Here is an 18,087-nt window from a genome sequence, read left to right as displayed (position 1 = left end):
GCAGACGTGTCGTCCAGCTTTGTGCTAACTCCCTCTTATTAGACTAGTAGAATGTGATGTCAAGTGTTCATTGACACCCAAAAAAAAAACTTATTTACATAGAATTTCTCTAAAATTTTAACATAACGTAAACTTTGAATACCATACAAATTCCCAGTTGGACAAAGATCCCCAACTTTAGAGTCATTCTATTATTTGTATTTCCTTCAAATTCAAATATATATCTCATAATCTTCCACCTTAAGAAAACACTAAACATAGTCCTAATTAAGTATTAATTCATTAGCTTCATATTCAAATGAAGCTTAAATCCAAGTTGTGTTACTTTCCAGAATAAATAAAAACTGAAGGCATCCGTAGGAAAAGATAAGAATGTAACTACTCCATAAGATTAAGATGCAAATGTTAGAGACTATCCCAACCCGTAAACCATAATGAAGCTCAACTATTACAGCCATGGCGACAACAACAACAAACTCAGTGGGAGGGTAAGATGTACGCAACCTAACTCCTACCCCTACAAAGACAGAGAGGCTATTTCCGAAAATGCCCGAAGGCAGGCTTAGAGTGGCTCATTAGGTTATTTAATGTCATTTTTAGAATGAAGAAGATGCCCGAAGAATGGAGGTGGAGCACGATGGTTCCTGTATACAAGATCAAGGGTGATATCCAAAATTACAATAACTATCGGGGTATCAAGTTGCTTAGCCATACTGTGAAAATCTGGGAGACAGTGGTCGAGCTAAGGGTGATGAGGTGTGTGTCTATTTCTGAGAACCAGTTTGGTTTATGCCGGGGCATTCGACTACAGAAGCCACCCACCTTGTTAGGAGATTGATGGAGCAATATAGGGAGAGAAAGAAAGACTTGCATATGGTATTCATCGACTTGGAAAAGGCGTACGATAAAGTTCCAAGGGAGATTTTGTGAAGATGTTTGGAGGCTAGAGGTGTATCTGTTGCCTACGTTAGGTTGATTAAGGACATGTATGATGGAGTAAAGACCCGTGTGAGGACGGTAGGTGGGGACTCGGACTATTTCCGGTGGTGATGGGGTTGCATCAGGGGTCGGCACTCAGCCTTTTTTTTGCTCTAATGATGGATGTACTGACGCGCCACATCCAAGGGGAGGTGTTGTGGTGCATGCTGTTTGCAGATGATATTATACTGATTGACGAGATACGAGATGGTGTGAACACGTAATTAGAAGTATGGAGGCAGACCCTGAAATCTAAATGTTTCAAGGTGAGCAGGATCAGACAGAATACTTGGAGTGTAAGTTTAGTGGCGAGACTCAAGGAGGGGAAGGGGAGGTGAGGCTGGACTCGCAGGTCATCCCTAGGAGAGAGAGTTTTAAGTATCTTGGGTCTATTATTCAAGGGGGTGGAAAGATTGATAAAGATGTCACACATCGTATTGAGGCGGGATGGATGATATGGAGACTCGCTTCCGGTATTTTATGTGACAAGAATGTGCCACCGAAACTTAAGGGTAAGTTCTACAGAGTGGTAGTCAGACCAACGATGTTTAATGGGGCTGAGTGTTGGCCAGTCAAGATTGCTCATGTCCAGAAGATGAAGTAGCAGAGATGAGGATGTTGAGATGGATGTGCGGGCACACCTTATTAGATAGGATCAGAAATGAGGTTATTCGCGATAAGGTGGGTGAGGCCCCTATTGAGGACAAGATGCAGGAAACGCGACTTAGGTGGTTTGGTCATGTGAGGAAGAGGAGCACAGACGCCCTGGTGAGGAGGTGTGAGAGGTTGATATTGGAGGGCCTATAGAGAGGTAGAGGTAGGCCAAAGAAGAGGTGGGGAGAGGTGATTATGCAAGATATAACATAACTTCAGCTGACCGAGGATATGACCCTTGATAGGAAGGTATGAAAGTTAAGAATTAGGGTAGTAGAGTAGGTAGTCTATAGTGTTCATAACAGTAGTATTGACACGCAGTCTCGCTTTCTGTTGATAGTAGGTTTTTATGACTAACCATTATTTTCTTTCAATATTGATCACCTTACTATCTTGTTATTTTTATTCTGCTTTTATATGGCTTTTTGGTACTATCCCTTCTTTTCTATATTTTCATTAATGTAGTGCTTATACTTTCCTGAACCGAGGGTTTATTGGAAACAACCTCTCTATCCTCACAAGGTCGGGGTAAGATTTGCGTACACACTACCCTCCCCAAACCCCATAGTATGGGATATTAGTGGGTATGTTGTTGTTGTTGTTGTATTAAGGAGTCATTTGGTTGGAATACGACTTATGCCGGTATTGGGATAGGTTATGTTTGGATAAGTTATGCTGGGATTATTGTTTATTCACTGTTTGGTATGTTGTATTAAGAATGACAATTGCATAATTTCTAAGAAGGTATAAGTTGTACCAGTGCTAATTACCCAACCCTCTATAAGATATAAGTTATCCCGATGTTAATTTAACACCGGAATAATTTATACCAGGTTTGCTAGCCAAACAGAATATTAAGGTGATATTAAATTTTTATAATACCCGATACCTTGTTATATCTGATACCAAACGACCACTAGAGAGCTCCAAACATAGGGTATCCATTAATAATAAACACTTGTTCAAATTTTAAGGTTTCTTTTCTGTTTTGGCCCCTTGCCACCAGCCGGCGTTGGTGATCTTCACGTATTGACTTTTGCTAAAAACATCACCATTTATGAAACTTGAAACAATCTTAATTCTTCATATTTTTCCTTAATCTCATCAAATCCCATATACACTAACACATTTCTTTTTCAAATGTCATTAGCTACCCATTTTTCAGCATTCCTTTTCCTTTTTACAATAGGCATTCGCCGTCTAATTTTCTGCATTTCCAATTACCTCAAAAACCCATCACTCTATAGATCAAGAACATGGTATTTCTCAGAACCCAAATGGAAAAATCTTGATTTATACTCTCTTTTAATCATTCTCCCCATTGCCTCATTTTCTCATGTATTTCTCTTCCTAGCTTTTTCAGGCACCAACATAACTTATAAATTCTCATTCTTACAGCAATCTTTAGTCATTTTCCTCTTTTGGGTACTCTTAATTCTTATCATAATTAAAGAAAGTTTTGATCTCTATGCAATTCTTGATAGTTTTGTTTACTGTTTTGCTGGTGTTTCTTTTGCTGTTGAATTCTTGATGAATGGGAAAGGACTTGTTGGTCTTAGTGGTAATGTGTATGGACATTTAGGAGAATTGGGACTTGTTTGTGCTGGTTGTTGTTTGTGTTTAGCAGTAAATCCATGTGCTTTTTTTGTGGAGTTTTCGTTTTCCTCTGTGCTTGTATTGAAAGGGACTTGGGTTTTGCAAGTGGGGTTGTTGTTATATACTGATTTTTTTACTGTAAAAGGGTGTGGGAATCTTTTGGCCACGTTGGCAAATGGGAAGAATGATGTGAAATGTGATCTTGATGAGAATAAGTTGAGGGGAATTGCATTGATGAATCTGATGTTTATAGTGCACATCATCGTGGTGATGATCGTGAGCTTGGGGTTGTTTGCATTGTTGAATAAGAGTAAGAGGATGAGATTTGGTGATACGAGTGGACCGTTGCTAGCACAGGTTGGGTCAGAGGGCGTGTTGATGCGTCCGCTTCCTGAATTAGAGATCGAATGAGAAGTCCTGATGTTCTTTGATAGAGCAGCATTTGTAAGTTTTGAATTTGCAGATGTTTTTTTTTGTCCTATATAGGAAAGTGTAACCTTTTGTTTCACTTGAGCTTCAATGCTTTTTCTAATGTACCTTACTAGAATGAAAGTTTTCATTTCTGATACTTCCTACTATTGAATGAAAAGGAGTGTCTATAGTTCATTATATTATTGTTATCTTTCTATATTTCTATATTCATTCTGGTTATTAGTGGCAAAATGCTGGTAGCCAAAGAAAGAACTTCTTGAGTCAAACTGCGTACTTGGCTTTAAAGTAAGTATCATCGTACTAAATAGAAAAGCATAAACAAAATAGGTATCTTCATTTTTGCACGACGGATTGCTGTGAATTCTACAAAAGAAGGAAGGTCATCCCTTCTTCAAATGTGGGGAATCTATGAAATACAAAAGTTCATTTACATCATCTGCAAGTGAAATTTTTACCAATGAGCTAAGACCGTTAAACAAAAAGCCTTGGTGCTATAAGGAGGAATGAATTTTCCTCCAAAGCATCTGGAGTTCCTTTTCCCGAAGAGTCCATACAGCGCAAACAGGGAACAGTGATGGGCGAACCATGTTTTCTGCTTTCCTGAGTAATTTATCTTGGTATTATCCTAAATCAAAATCTCATATGTCACTCTTACAAGTTAGAATTCTCTCCCTTTTACCTCTCCTTTTTTTGTTGCTACTATTAGAGTTCTCGCTTTTCCTTTCATGTCAATGCCAAGGGAGGCTGACTTCTAGTCTTGTATACATGTCCCTCAGTTCCTAAATGTGATCGCTCATCAAAATACTTGTTCATAGACCTCATTTTCATATATTTCAAGTGTGTCAAGAGTCTGAGCAATTTATCTTTCTTTTCAGAATTCTTGTATTTATTGATGTACAGCAGATATCAAGTTACTTTATATACTTTTGTATGACCTGAAGAAGGAAAGAAGAGAAAAACATTACATACTTTTGTCATCCGTACTGCATCTCTGACTCTAGGATGTGGAGGTGTCTGCTCAATTATTTGATGTTTATGTTAAAGGAAATCAAAGCTAGTCTAATTGATAGTGGAATAGTTATAAGTTCCCATTCGGTGGTAAGAAGGTAACGACCTGATCTAGTGTTAGTGGACAGTTGCACTAAACATTGATCTTCAAACTGTTGATCATCAAATAGAAGAGAAACTTTCTTACTTAACAGCTAGAGTAATATGGAAATATGGATGTAAACTGTGAAAGAAGTATAAAACAACTCCTGACCAACACGTTTATTGTGCTTTAATATTTGTACATAGTATACGGGTATCTATATGTATTGCCAACATTTGAGAAGGTGACAAATACAGAGGTGTTGTACGTGTTGGATTGTACCAACTATCCTGACTCAAGGATATTTCGTCCCTTGTGAAGAAACTCTGACCATAAGCAGAATCCATTAATTATGTTGAGGAGAAGTATCTTTTTCCAGCTTTCTATACTTTGTCTTGGAGGAGAAGTTGGGGAATGACAACCATTTTCGACGAAAACGGCCGAACCCGTGGATTTTTAATCTCGAATGAATCCTCTTAAGTTTACTGGTGAAATCGCTTCTATATCTGAGTATTTTGGATTTTGAGAAATTTACCAACTTTTTCATGCGTTTATATCCTGCATAAATGTTGTTTGGAAAGAAATGAGGAGAAAGTTAAAGAAAATGGAATAGAGTTAGAAAAACAGTGAAAAAAGAAAGGAAAAAAAAAATAGCAGGTAAGTGGCTTCAAGCTAATAGAATTTACGGTCTTTCATTATGAAACATATGATAAATCCACAGAATTCTTCTCTGTCTTTGCTTCTACTATATGTGCATAAATTTCATAAATCTTGTCATACTGTTTCTTGTTGTTAGTTTCTCTTTAGCCTTTCCATTCAGATATATGTTAACCTCAGAATCTAATATTCATACCTTTCACCTCTTTAATCTGTTGGTCATCTTGAAGTCCTGTTTTCTGTAAGACCTGCAAGTTGCAATCAGATAGTAGTTCATCACTGTGCATATTTTTGCAATGACATCTTGATGTGCAGAGAATAAGAGAGGTTCTGCTGTTTACCTCAACTAGGCTCTTCAGACACGTTCTCATCCTTCTTTGTATAAATCCTCGAGTACTCTGTTTGATGCAGAATTTAGCATAAGTTGTTTGTAGGTGTAATGCCATGACTATAGAAGGATTTTTACCTTTACATGATTTTTGACAAATGCGTAAAAGTTCAGAAGGTTCCACACTGTCTTATCTAGCCTTTTGCCTTCAATATGGCGTGAAGTAATATCTGTGAATCCCATGATAAAAAAGGTAATTATCAGGCCAACTCCAATTCCAAGATTTAGAGAAGTCAAGGGAACACTAATATATGCATCTTCTAAGTTTACAAGTAGACCTCTTTTTAAATGTCCGTTTCATATCATCACTCATGTTTTAGGAAGTTTTTGGAGTCTGTTTTTTCTCCAAAGCTTAAGTAACGTAAACATTTTCTTTTTGCTTTTATCAAATGCTTCATTTATATTAAAGAAACAGTAATTTTATGTATAGACGTGAGGTGCTAAAAGGACTTAAGTTGATACCAAAAGAAACAAACCCTCCATTTGTGCTCAAGTCTTCAATTGCTTCTCCTCTTAGCTCGGGAGGTGGAATAGGGGACCAGATGCAATGGGGTGCCTTAGCACATGCTTTTGAATTTGCAACATCCATTAGTTCCTGCTGGGGAAACTGTTAGTTATCCTGAACGCTTGAATATAATAAAGCCATACGTGCTATTAATTGCAACTTCATACATGTTATAAAATTGTCTTACCTGGAAGAAAGTTGTAGCTATAATCACATCTGTTTTCTCCTTAAAACGCATCGGAAATACTGCTGTGATTTTTTGGGGCTGTCACAAATGTGAAGTTACATATTAAGAAGCATGAAGCTGTATTCTCTCAAATAAATCTCATATTTTAGGAAGGAATTTATCTCTACATTCTTTTTTTGGAGAATCTTTTCTCTTCATTCGAGTGCAATTTATTATAAATTTTTTAACCAAAGTCAATCATATAGTTTCTGTTCATGTGCCATATGTTGAACTTAGCATAAAGCAGTAGCTATATGCAGTAATTTGGAAGTATTGTATGGCCTAGTTTAGAATTTTATTTCAACATGCTTCCAGTGTGTTTAAGAGAAATGCCTGCAATCTGTCCTTCCTTTACAGCTTCCTGAATTGGCATGAGAAAAGGTGTGTACTTTCCGTATAGTATACATTTGATGTAGTGCTAATTGATTAGGTGTGAATATAACGCTTGCAATTAAGTTCATTGCAAGTAGAGTTCACAATTCAAGGCTGTAAGACGTTTGATTTTAATGTTTGAGTAATAAATCATTCTGCAGATATTAAAGTCTGAAATGGACTTGAAATTTGTTGGTATCAGAAAAAATTTGATGTTCTTACTTTGATTTTTTTTTAATTTTGTTTTTAGTATAATTTTGTCACTTTTTGTTTTGTATTTCGACCTGCATGTAAATGAACTGATTGTTTCTCAAAAAGGGTTGCAGCATTATTTCTGCCCCATAATTCATTTTAATCCCTTTACTGATGTTCTGCCAATGTGGATCAACCTACTTCCAAGGTAATGTTAGCTTAGCTAGTCTTACATTGAGCAGAGCTACTTATCTGCATAGTGTGTTCATTTACTTGGCGTTAAATTTGAAGTAGTATTTTCAGTGATGGTGATTGAACAAAGTTCTATCATAATGCGGATTACCTGTTTTATGACATAAAATGGCTCTCTTGGGTGATAGACAAGTTTGATTGGTTTGTACATTCCTTGAGCCACATCTTGCGAATTCACATTCATCAGCATTTCTTCCAGCTGAGAACTCAGAATTACACCTTGCACAGCAGCAATGTCTGTGATCGTTTTTATCGACTCTGAAAAGAACACGAGACAACACAATTTTATGAGCACCACTGCACTGCGTAATATTATCATAGTGGTAAATGGTTGATTCATTACAGAAGGGGGGAAATATTTTAGCGATTTAAATTAGAATATCCAGAAAGAAATTGTCTTAACAGCATAAAATGAAGATGGCAGACATCTCTCTTGGAAGCAACAATAATATATCTGAGTTTGTTTTAACTTGCATCTACATATTTTTTGGTCTTTTTTAGGACTATTTTGATCCTTTACTTGACCCAGGTTGTTAAAATGATGGAAAAAGCATCTTCTGCATGTTTTACAATAAATGATTCCCAGTTTCAGTACATTTAATCACCCTCTGCTCATTTTAGTTTGAAGAACTTGAAATGGATGGGCTTGGTATCAGTAATGGCCAACTGAAACGTGTATCTAAAGACAGGTATTATTTTCTTCTGTTCCTTTTAATTTTTTCCATTAAACTTGATAACTAGTCTTATTTCTTTATGCGAACATTAGTGTATCCCTGTTTTGAATTTTTCTAGACATGACTCTCCATAGAGCTCCTTCTTTCGTCCTTATTTTTTTCTTCTGTAGTTTCTTGAACCTGTTGAAGCTTATTGTTGCCGAAAGACATATAATTAAAAGTGCTCAGTAAACCTCCACCATACAGTGTCTTTGCATCTGTAGTGAGAGTTAATCTTAATTCTTAAGTGAAACTGTTCTAGCAGCAAGAAAGATGTGATTATAACTTTACAAAGCTCCAGCTACTTGACTAGAAAGTTCAATTTTGTTCCACTATCCATTGCTCGATTTTGTGAAATAGCCTCTTGCATAAATGCAAGGTTAAGGCTGCATACATAAGAGCCAAAATAGCCCATTCCTTCCCCGGACCCCGCACATTGCGGGAGCTTATTGCGCGGGCTGCCGTTCTTACCCATGGCTCACTTTCATCTTATCTTCTGCATAACAAAGTGGAAGTAGCTGACCACGGTAATGGTTCTCTTTTTCGCTTATGGCGCCACATTTAATTGTTTATTGCATGATCTATCATTCTGCTTCTGTGATGTTTCTAAAACAGGAAAAAGAGAGAAGGAGAGTAGAGTTGATGCGAGGAATTTCTAACCTTTACCATGCGGCATTCTAGCAAAATTGAGTCGTAAAGTCAGCTGATATCCTTCTTTTGGAGGTTCCACAATCTCCAGAACATCAGCACTAATTGCCTTTACCTTCTCCATAGTGTAACGTGATAGCCGAGTTGAGATCAGGAATGCTTGAGACAGAATTGGAGTTGATATTGATAAGTAGGTACGATCAGGATCTGACACCGTGGACTGATATAAAATATTTAAAAAAAAAAAGAAGTTATGGAAACTTTAACACACATATTTGGGATTGTTAAAATATCAGCAAAATTTAAAGCAATAAAATGCAATTTCTCGACTTGGAGTCCTTATTTCATATAAAAATAGTTGCTTAAACTGTTCTTTTGTACCGCGAACTTCAACCCGCTATGGAATATGTGCTTTGTGGTTGCTTGTTGCTCTTACCTGAACGTAATATTCAACGGACCCAAATTCATGAAGGTGATGGTCGACATCAATGGTCCGTTCATCTCTGTCTCAAGGAAAAAAAACATGTTCATTATAAGAGTTTTATTTTTTACATCAGTGTTGTTCAAGAACTTAAGATTCACTCCAGGAAGAAAAACATTCGAGGACTGCTTAAAATTTAGTTAGTTGAATCTACAGTGAATTACTTGTACTTATTCCCTCCCTTTTTTGATATTTGATCTAAATGGACCTCAGCTCCAGTTTAAGAAGCACCTATCCCCTCCCTTTTTTGATATTTGATCTTAGATACCACCAAATGAAATCCGTAAAATCACCTGTTTAAAATGGATAGGGTCAGAGAACTTTTTCTAGGGTATTGCCGCTCATGCCCTTTCTAGAGGATAAACATTCAATGAATTCAAGTTCTGTAGTATTTTTCCACAAAAACCCTATTCTTAGCTTGCCAATTACTGAGTGCCATGGTCTGTTTTGCTTTACTAAACTAGACAAGGAGGTCTATTTCGTCTTGCTAAACTTGTGGGAGGTCCATTTTGTTGCTAAACTAGAGGGAGGTTCAAGTAATTCACCAAGTTTCCTGAAAATGAACAAATTATCAGTTGATTTAAACTTTGCATCAATCTGTAATCAGCATATCTTTACCTAGATTTCTTGTGTGGTCAACCTCTTGACTGTAGAAAAGGAAGTTTCATATCAGACGTCTCTATTTATTTGATGTTATTGATGTGTCTTTACTATTTGGGTTTCGTATAAAGCTCTTGAATATAGACTATATACTAATGGTACAGATCCTAATAGAGCGAAATGGATAGTTAGGATTCATATGCTAACCTCAACTAGCTTGTGATTGAGGCGTAATGGTTGCTGCTGTTTTCATATAAATCTCTATTGAGATAATTCTCCAAACTCCATATTGTACTTGACCGAACTAACTTCCAAACCTCCCAACCTATGCCTCTTCTTCTCCCCCCCCCCCCCTCAAAACCTCTGTCTAAATCACGATTATTCAGTCATAAAATTCTTGTCTAACTTGATGTATAAATATATAAAAGGAAGTTGTTCCAATTAATTTGTTGCATGACTATGAACTAAATAACAGCATGTTGTTTCTGCAGCGGGACAAGTTTAGCACAAGAATATGATAGTTGGCTCATCTCTTTCAAGCACTTTGGCAGTGTACCGGGCTTGTGGTCTCAAAAAGTGGTATCCCCTTAAATTTGCTCAATATTGCAGTCACTAACTGGACTGTTGAAAGCAACATTTCACAATAGTGCAAAAAGCGAATATAGTCCCAGAATTGGAATTCCACCTGTAATGCCTTATCTTGTCTGCCAAATAGAACCTTTTTTTCTGCAAATACTCAATGTCATATCTGCTTCCACATCATAACTATACATAAATTCCTATTCATCCGCAATTTAAGCCAATCCGGTAGTAATAGAAAGTTAATTATATTTTACATAATGATTCCTGCTTAATCTGTCTAATTGCCTTATGTTCTGTACATCCACGTCTTTACCTTTTCCTTATGAAACTTTCTCTAGCTTGTTCTATTAATTTAATTTCAGCTTTTAATAATGCGATCTTGAAGATTTTCATGAAAGGTAATGTTCACTATATGAGGTGCATGCTTTTAATGGACTAGTTTTACCGAGCATGGAAATTGGAACTAAACTCGAATATTAGACTGAACGATACTATCTCAGCAACCTTCATCCTGGTGAATACATTGTCGCATTATTTGCTAGATCTTGAGATAATATAAGATTATAGCTGATACTACGGCTGTCATTGTGTAATAGGTGATTCTAACTTATTCAAGATTGATATGTTTTAAACTAGCAAAACGCTCTCGTGTGTAACCTCTACAATAAAGAATACTTGTCTACCTTAGTGAGAAGTAAATCTTGAACATGACTTGAAGCAGAAAGAACAACAAGTACAAGTTCTTTTTTTACCGGTATAATCTGAGCAGGATCTCCTTCAATGCTGGCGATGCACGTTCAAAACACGCCATGCTTCGTGTGTTGGCGTGTGTGTTGATCTTGAAGGTGGAATGAACTTCATGAAGGTATGTAAAACAGGTTATTTTTTACTGATGAGTTGTGGTAGAAGTAGTTCACTTGTTTGAGTAAAATGCAAGTTTTTGCATTTTGTAATCATGGTTAGCAACTTTTGAAGCAATTTACATAAGAAGACAAATGGTGCCCTCCCTTTTGTCTCAGCCAATGTGATCATATCTACCAATACTTGTCTTCAAAGCTCAGGAAACAGATAATAATCATGTTATGATTCTATGTACTGGTTACTGACCTATTATTGATCATTATTGTCTTGGCATCCAAGGGTGTAGCCTAGTGGTCAATAAAGTGGGTGAGAACCATAAGGTCTCGAGTTCAAATCTCAGCAGAGGCAAAACACACTAGGTGATTTCTTCCCATCTATCCAAGGCTTGATGGATAGAGTTACCTGGTACCTGATACCTGTTGCTGATAGGAGGCGGCAGGTATCCCGTGGAATTAGTCTAAGTGCGTGCAAGCTGGCCTGGACACCACGCTTATAAAAAAGAATGATCATTATTGTCTCCACTTCACTTGGAATTGAAACTTGGGTTCTTACATTTGTGCAGTGCAATCAAGATCTCATTATATACTTAAGCTAATGAGCTTTTAGTTCTGCTTAAGGAAGAATAAAAGATGATTTTTTGGACTTATTCTGGTGCTCTGTCCTCTCTCACCAACAATTGAAGTGTCTTTTTTAATATTTGTTTTTTCATTTGTTCGCCACTTTTTCTTTTCATTTTCTTTAGTCGAGGGTCTATCGGAAATAGCCGCTCTGCCCTCCCAGGGTAGAGGTAAGGTTGTATACATCCTAACTTTCTCAGACCTCACTTCTGAGACCTCACGTAAACTTTGTGTGGTTTTAATTACCCCTGACAAGTTTCACCTAATGGAAGTGAGTTCCACACGCTGCCATGTCCGTGTGGCATTTTTTGTTCGAAATAAAATATATCTTTTACCTATTTTAATTCATTAAATTTTTAATCATCTTTTCTGGGTCAAATTTATAAAAACACAAAAAGAAAATGGCTGGAACTCCTTTATTTAAGCTAAGATTTTTCATTTGATGAAAATACTAGAGTTTTAGCTAGATTTTTTTCTCCCAGAATTGGACCAAAAAAGAAAAAATACATATTATTTTGGCGAAAGAAGAAACAAAAAGAAATATGCAGTTGGAACTCCAGTATTTTGGTTAAAACTATTTTTATTCGGTTAAAATATTGGAGTTCAACCAAGTGATTTTTATAGATTTGGTTCGGAAAAAAAAACAAAAAAATACAGAGTTGGAACAAGTAGTTATTGTATCTAAAGAATAAACAACAAGAAATACAAGGTTAAAATGTGCAGTATTTATTAAGAAGAAGCAAGAAGAAATACATACAACAACAACAACTCAGTGAAATCCCACTAATGGGGCAAGAAGAAATACATAATTGGAACAAATAAATCATTTCACATGACTATTTGGTAACCAACGCTTGAAAATACCTTGGAAGCTAATTTTTTTTTTCCTTACTCTCACGCGTTCAAAATATAGTGTATTTACGCTTTTTGCCACATCAACATCATGAGGTAAATGATAAGAAATAGGCAAGTTCAGAGGAATAATTAAAACAACGCAATATTTAAGTAAAATGTGCCATGTTTAGGATAGGTTTTTAGGTATTCTGTTTCTGCCTCAGGAAAAAGGGTTTGCATCAGAATTAATTATAATGTTTAATAAAGCATCTATTGCATTCCATTTACTTATATCTTGAAATGAAATTACAATAATATAAATTTATTCTCATAAACAAATAATAATACATATGTGAAGTTATTTTCCTACTGGGGAAACACATGGGAATCTTTTGGGATCATCACAAACCTTAATTTGATGCTCATCATATAATTGCTTAGTCTCACAATTAAATTCTGGTATTCCTTCTCTACATTTACTTTCTAATTCTGCTTGAGGAGTATTATCTAAGCCTCTTTCCACTAATAAATAGTCAAGACATTCTAAAAAACAACCATATTCTATTGATGGAGGATATATTTTACAATTTACTAATATTGTAAATAATATAAAGAAAAAAATACAAGTATACTCCAAAGTCATCATCTGCTTACAAGCCATCCTTGTATTTATAATTCCTATGGAAATAAGCAATTAAGTAGTGACGTTAGAAGTTTCATAGCATTGTTTTCATAATTTGTATAAACTAAAAACAACAACAACAACAACAACAAAGCAACAGCTCAGTGTAATCCCATAAATGAGATCTTTGGAGAGTAGAATGTACGCAGCCTTACCCCTACCCTGGAAGGCAGAGAGACTGTTTCTGATAGCCCTCGGCTAAGAAAAGATGGAAGAAGCACTAATAGCAAATAATAATCATAGAAGATATTTAGAAAACCAAATCCAAGAATGCAAAAGAGAAGATGACAGAAGTACTGGTAGCAAGTAATAACAATATAAGATATATTGTGATAACAAACTAAGAGAGTACTGATGACAAGTAATAACAATACAAGATATATGGTAATAACAGCCTAAGGATAAAAGGAATACCATACTAATAGTAATATTATTGAACTAAGAAAGACAAAGGGGCAGTTGTGTCTATATAGATTACCACTTTTTTTAATAAATAAATAAAAATAATAATCTTATTGATGATTCTCGGTGGATACAATTTTGTTAGTTTCTTTGATTTTTCAGTATGATTTGAGGGCTTAAGTAGCGTATTTCTCGAATGTAGGATAATGTGAACTTTTTTGGGTTGTATTTGATCTCCATGAAAAGGAAGAATGTCTATAGATCACTTTGGCAGCTTTGAGAAAGACAATATTTAATGTCTTTACATGTGTATTCCGTAAATTTTTGGAATTTCGAGATCATATAGATTGCCACTTCAATGTGGATATTACACGATAACTGATAAAGAATTATAAATTTAAGAAAATCCTCTCAAGTATTTAAAAAATCGCAATTGATGCTTACTTTAATTTTACTCGAAATATAAGATCTTTTTAGTCAAAAATTTGTTAAATTACCCTCTCAAATTATTATACTTGGACCCGAATGTGAGTAATTGACAAACACTTTTGCTATTACATCTCAGTGCAATTATATTGCTTTTCAGAAAGTCTTATTGTGTTAAAAACTAAAATAAGCTCTTCCATTGCGAATTAAAAGACATTTTCAACCTACAATTTCTATGTTTAAAGAGTGGAGATTGTTCAAAATATAGAAGCACAACTATAAAGAAGTAAATTAAAGAGGCACATAACAACAAGAAATGAAACAAAAAAATTAATTAATTAAAGGTGAAGAGAAAAAAATCTTGCTTACCCTTTATTTTGATAGCACAAGAATGTTTGGTTTAAACTGATTTTAGACATAGGGTATAAATAGAGAGAGAAATTAGTAGAATTTAGACATGTACGTTATGAGTAAACAAAAATTTTATTGATGTGAAAGGCTTAAAAAGCTTAAATGTTCAGATTGGTCTCTCTTCACCAATGGATTAAGAATAGATATTAATAAAGTCCCATTAATATGAGAGAGTATTTGTTCACAACTAATTAATGTCAAAGTTACATCCTCTTGCTAAGAACGGGAGAAATGTAACCTTCTTGTGACTGTTAGTCCTAACTCCTACGTATATTACTTTGATGAATATTTATATATATTACTTTGATGAATATTTATAAGTTTTGATATGCCAAATATGAACACGCACTGCAAAGTGTTTCTTTATATACTTGAAATAATTCAAAAAGCAATATCGGGAGAGGAAGAGGGACCTGCATATGGTGTTTATCGATTTAGAAAAAGCTTACGATAAAGTCTCAAGGGAGATTCTAGGGAGATATCTGGAGGTTAGTGGTGTTCCGGTAACGTACATTAGAGTGATTAAGGATATGTACAATGGAGCAAAGACTCAGGTGAGGATTGTGGGAGGAGACTCGGACTATTTTCCTGTGATGATGGGGTTACACTAGGGTTAAGCTCTTAGCCGATTTTTACTTGCCCTGGCAATGGACGTGCAGACACGCCACATTCAGGGGAGGTGCCATGGTGTATGTTATTTGCATATGACATAGTGCTAATCGATGAGACGTGATGTGGGGTTAACGATCGGCTGGAGTTGTGGAGGCAGACCCCGGAGTCTAAAGGTTTCAAGTTGAGTAGGACAAAAGCTGAATACTTGGAGTGCAAGTTCAGTGTGAGGATGCATGAAATAGAAGTGGAGGTGAAGCTTGATTTACATGTCATCCCCAAGAGAGATAGTTTCAAATAACTTGGGTCTATTATTCAAGGCAACGAGGAGATTGACGAGGAAGTTACGCATCGTGTTGGAGCGGGGTGGATGAAATAGAAGCTTGCGTCTGATGTTTTGTATGATAGGAATGTGACACCAAGACTTAAGGGCAAGTTCTACAAAGTGGTAGTTAGGCCGACTATGTTGTATGGAGCCGTGTATTGACCAGTCAAGAAATCTCATGTCTAGAAGATGAAAGTAGCAGAGATGAGGATATTGAAATGGATGTGTGGGCATACCAGGATGGACCGGATTAGGAATAAAGTTATTATGGACAAGGTGAGTGTGACTCCTGTGGAAGACAAATTGCGGGAGTCGAGTCTGAGATGGTTCAGACATGTGAAGAGGAGAGACACCGATGCCCCAGTGAGGAGATGCGAGAGGTTGACCATAGCGGGTCAGAGGAGAGGTAGAGGGAGGCCTAGGAAGTATTGAGGAGAGGTAATTAGGCAGGACATGGCACTACTTTAGCTTAGTGAGGACATGGCCCTCGATATGGAGGTGCAACGGTCAAAAAGAAGAGGAGATCAAGGACCTCCGAGCCGAATTAGCCACAACTCATAAAGAGTAGACCGACATGATTGAGCAGGTAATGAAAATTTTTAGAAGCTCAATGTATCAATTCGGGGACTATAACTAATACTTCGATCCTACAGGTTCAACAGAAGGCCAAAAAGATCGAACAGCTCAGTGAGGAGGCCAACATGATGAGGGAAGAGACTTTGGGGTGGAAACAAAATGCCTAGGAGAAAGATGCTTCTCGAGCACAACTGTCATCGTCTAAACGTCAACTCCAAAGCATGAAAGCGGAAAGCTCAGCCCAAGCCAAGAAAATTGAGGAGCTCGAGGCTCGGTTGGCCGCCGAACTAGCAAAGGTTACATCTGAGGCAGAAAAAGTAAAGGCTAACGAGGAGGCAATCATGGACGTCTACCGAGCTGATGCTGAAGCTACTCAAGCTCGAGCAAAGGAAGTTGTTGATTCCGCTCAGACTCGAGCATACTGGTCTGCCTATCATGTCAAGTACCAGCCTCGAAGAGAGACTCTTGAGGAGATTCATGCTCGTGGCTTTAACCTTGTTGTCGAGATCGAGAATGTGAAAGAGCTCGAGGCCGAAGCTAAAGAGTTGCTCTCTTCCGATGACGATGATTCAGGGACATGAGTGGATCCGAGAGCGGAGGGGATTACAATGGCAAAGGTATATCTCCCGAGGAAAATTAGGCACTTAGAATTATTTTTCTTTTTTGAATTTTTTGTGTAGGATCCTGATCGGTCCATGTAAATATTTTCATATATATATATATATATATATATATATATATATATATATATATATATATATATATATATATAAAAGATCTATTTTCTCTCTGATTTGTCTTTATTTTAATTTTTGCCTCGTAAAAATTCTGTTTCGACCATGTCTTGAAAAGTTTCATAAGTATGAAGTTTGGGCAATTTGATCGAAGTCGGACTAGTGTAGTCTTTATAATTGAGCGAGTATTTGCTCAAACTCGAAGTAGGATGACCCTTAGGTTTTATTTGAGTGAGTATGACTTCTCGAGCTCAAAATAAAATGCCCCCTAGGCTCTTGAATTTGGCCGACATGGCCTTAAAAGAATGGCTACATTTCCCCTTTTCGGCTTAAAAGAGTTAGTCATATAAAAATTTGTTATGCCTTATCATAATATTGTTTCGAGAGTTTGAACAATCCGGTATCCCTTTAGGGTTTTCGAGGGTTGATATTATCGAAACCCTTTGTAACTTTGCCGAGGGCAGCCTTTTTAACCGGTTTTGTGAAGATATTAGAAGACCTGTTTTTATTACAAAATTCGGACGTCTCCGAACCGTGGTGGTTTGGCCATAACCTTTAACTTGGGATTTGCCTCTTGGGCTTATTTCCCGATCATAGTTCGAACTGGGTCAAAGTGCCATTCCCTGAGTGGGGTGGTCGTGGCCTATAAAAAATGAGGGTTTCCTTTTTAAGGTCTTATAATCTCGAGATTCTAGTGGTTCAATTTCATCGATTTTCGGACGGCACTCCCCGAGTACGGGGTGAGTTGTTTGAAATTCAGTTGTGATCGACTCTTAAGCCTGTTTCCACAGTAGATCAAAAGTATGAATTGTAAAGTAAAAATTTCTTTGAGGCAAGAAATATTTGACAAGGAAAAATGCTTTTCTCAATAGATTATACGTGCGTACATGTCTGCCTTTAGGGTTCGAGTGATCTAAATGGGCACGGCTCGTTTGACCGTTTGGCCCTTACAAAGTTTTACCTATCGAGACCCTGTTGACACGAAGAACCTTCCTTGTAACAAAGTTAACATCCGAGGGTGATGCCCCCCAGTATTCGAGGTTGATTGTAAAGAAGCCTCAGATATTGTTGAGTTGCTCTAAGTTAGCACAAACGACAGTTGTCTCATTTAAAACCTTGCGGAAAAAACCTATTTGGGATAAAAACCGGTCTAAGGGAAAAAGAGTGCAACGCGTGCTTTCAGACCTTAGGACTTTTTGCTGAAGGGTCCTTCGATAGCTTCGGTTGAACACCTGCAATTGGTT

General features: G+C 36.7%; 1 protein-coding gene across 1 annotated transcript; it reads right to left on the bottom strand.

Moving 5' to 3' along the window:
• Window positions 1–4,881: 4,881 nt before the first annotated feature.
• LOC107785893 (actin-related protein 2/3 complex subunit 2B) lies at window positions 4,882–11,775 on the bottom strand. The gene is given in 12 exon segments (XM_016607286.2): window positions 4,882–5,308; window positions 5,604–5,655; window positions 5,749–5,805; window positions 5,874–5,965; window positions 6,258–6,390; window positions 6,488–6,565; window positions 7,434–7,600; window positions 8,716–8,923; window positions 9,140–9,206; window positions 11,119–11,226; window positions 11,228–11,250; window positions 11,252–11,775. Coding segments are annotated over 12 exon segments (1,344 nt in total). The 5' UTR covers window positions 11,399–11,775; the 3' UTR covers window positions 4,882–5,096.
• Between the last annotated feature and the right edge of the window lie 6,312 nt (window positions 11,776–18,087).

The sequence above is a fragment of the Nicotiana tabacum genome, chromosome 7 (genome assembly GCF_000715075.1).
Source record: "Nicotiana tabacum cultivar K326 chromosome 7, ASM71507v2, whole genome shotgun sequence".
In the NCBI taxonomy this organism is placed as follows: Eukaryota; Viridiplantae; Streptophyta; class Magnoliopsida; order Solanales; family Solanaceae; genus Nicotiana; species Nicotiana tabacum.
Note: the sequence above shows the minus strand (reverse complement) of the source record. Positions and strands in the feature narration are given on the sequence as shown.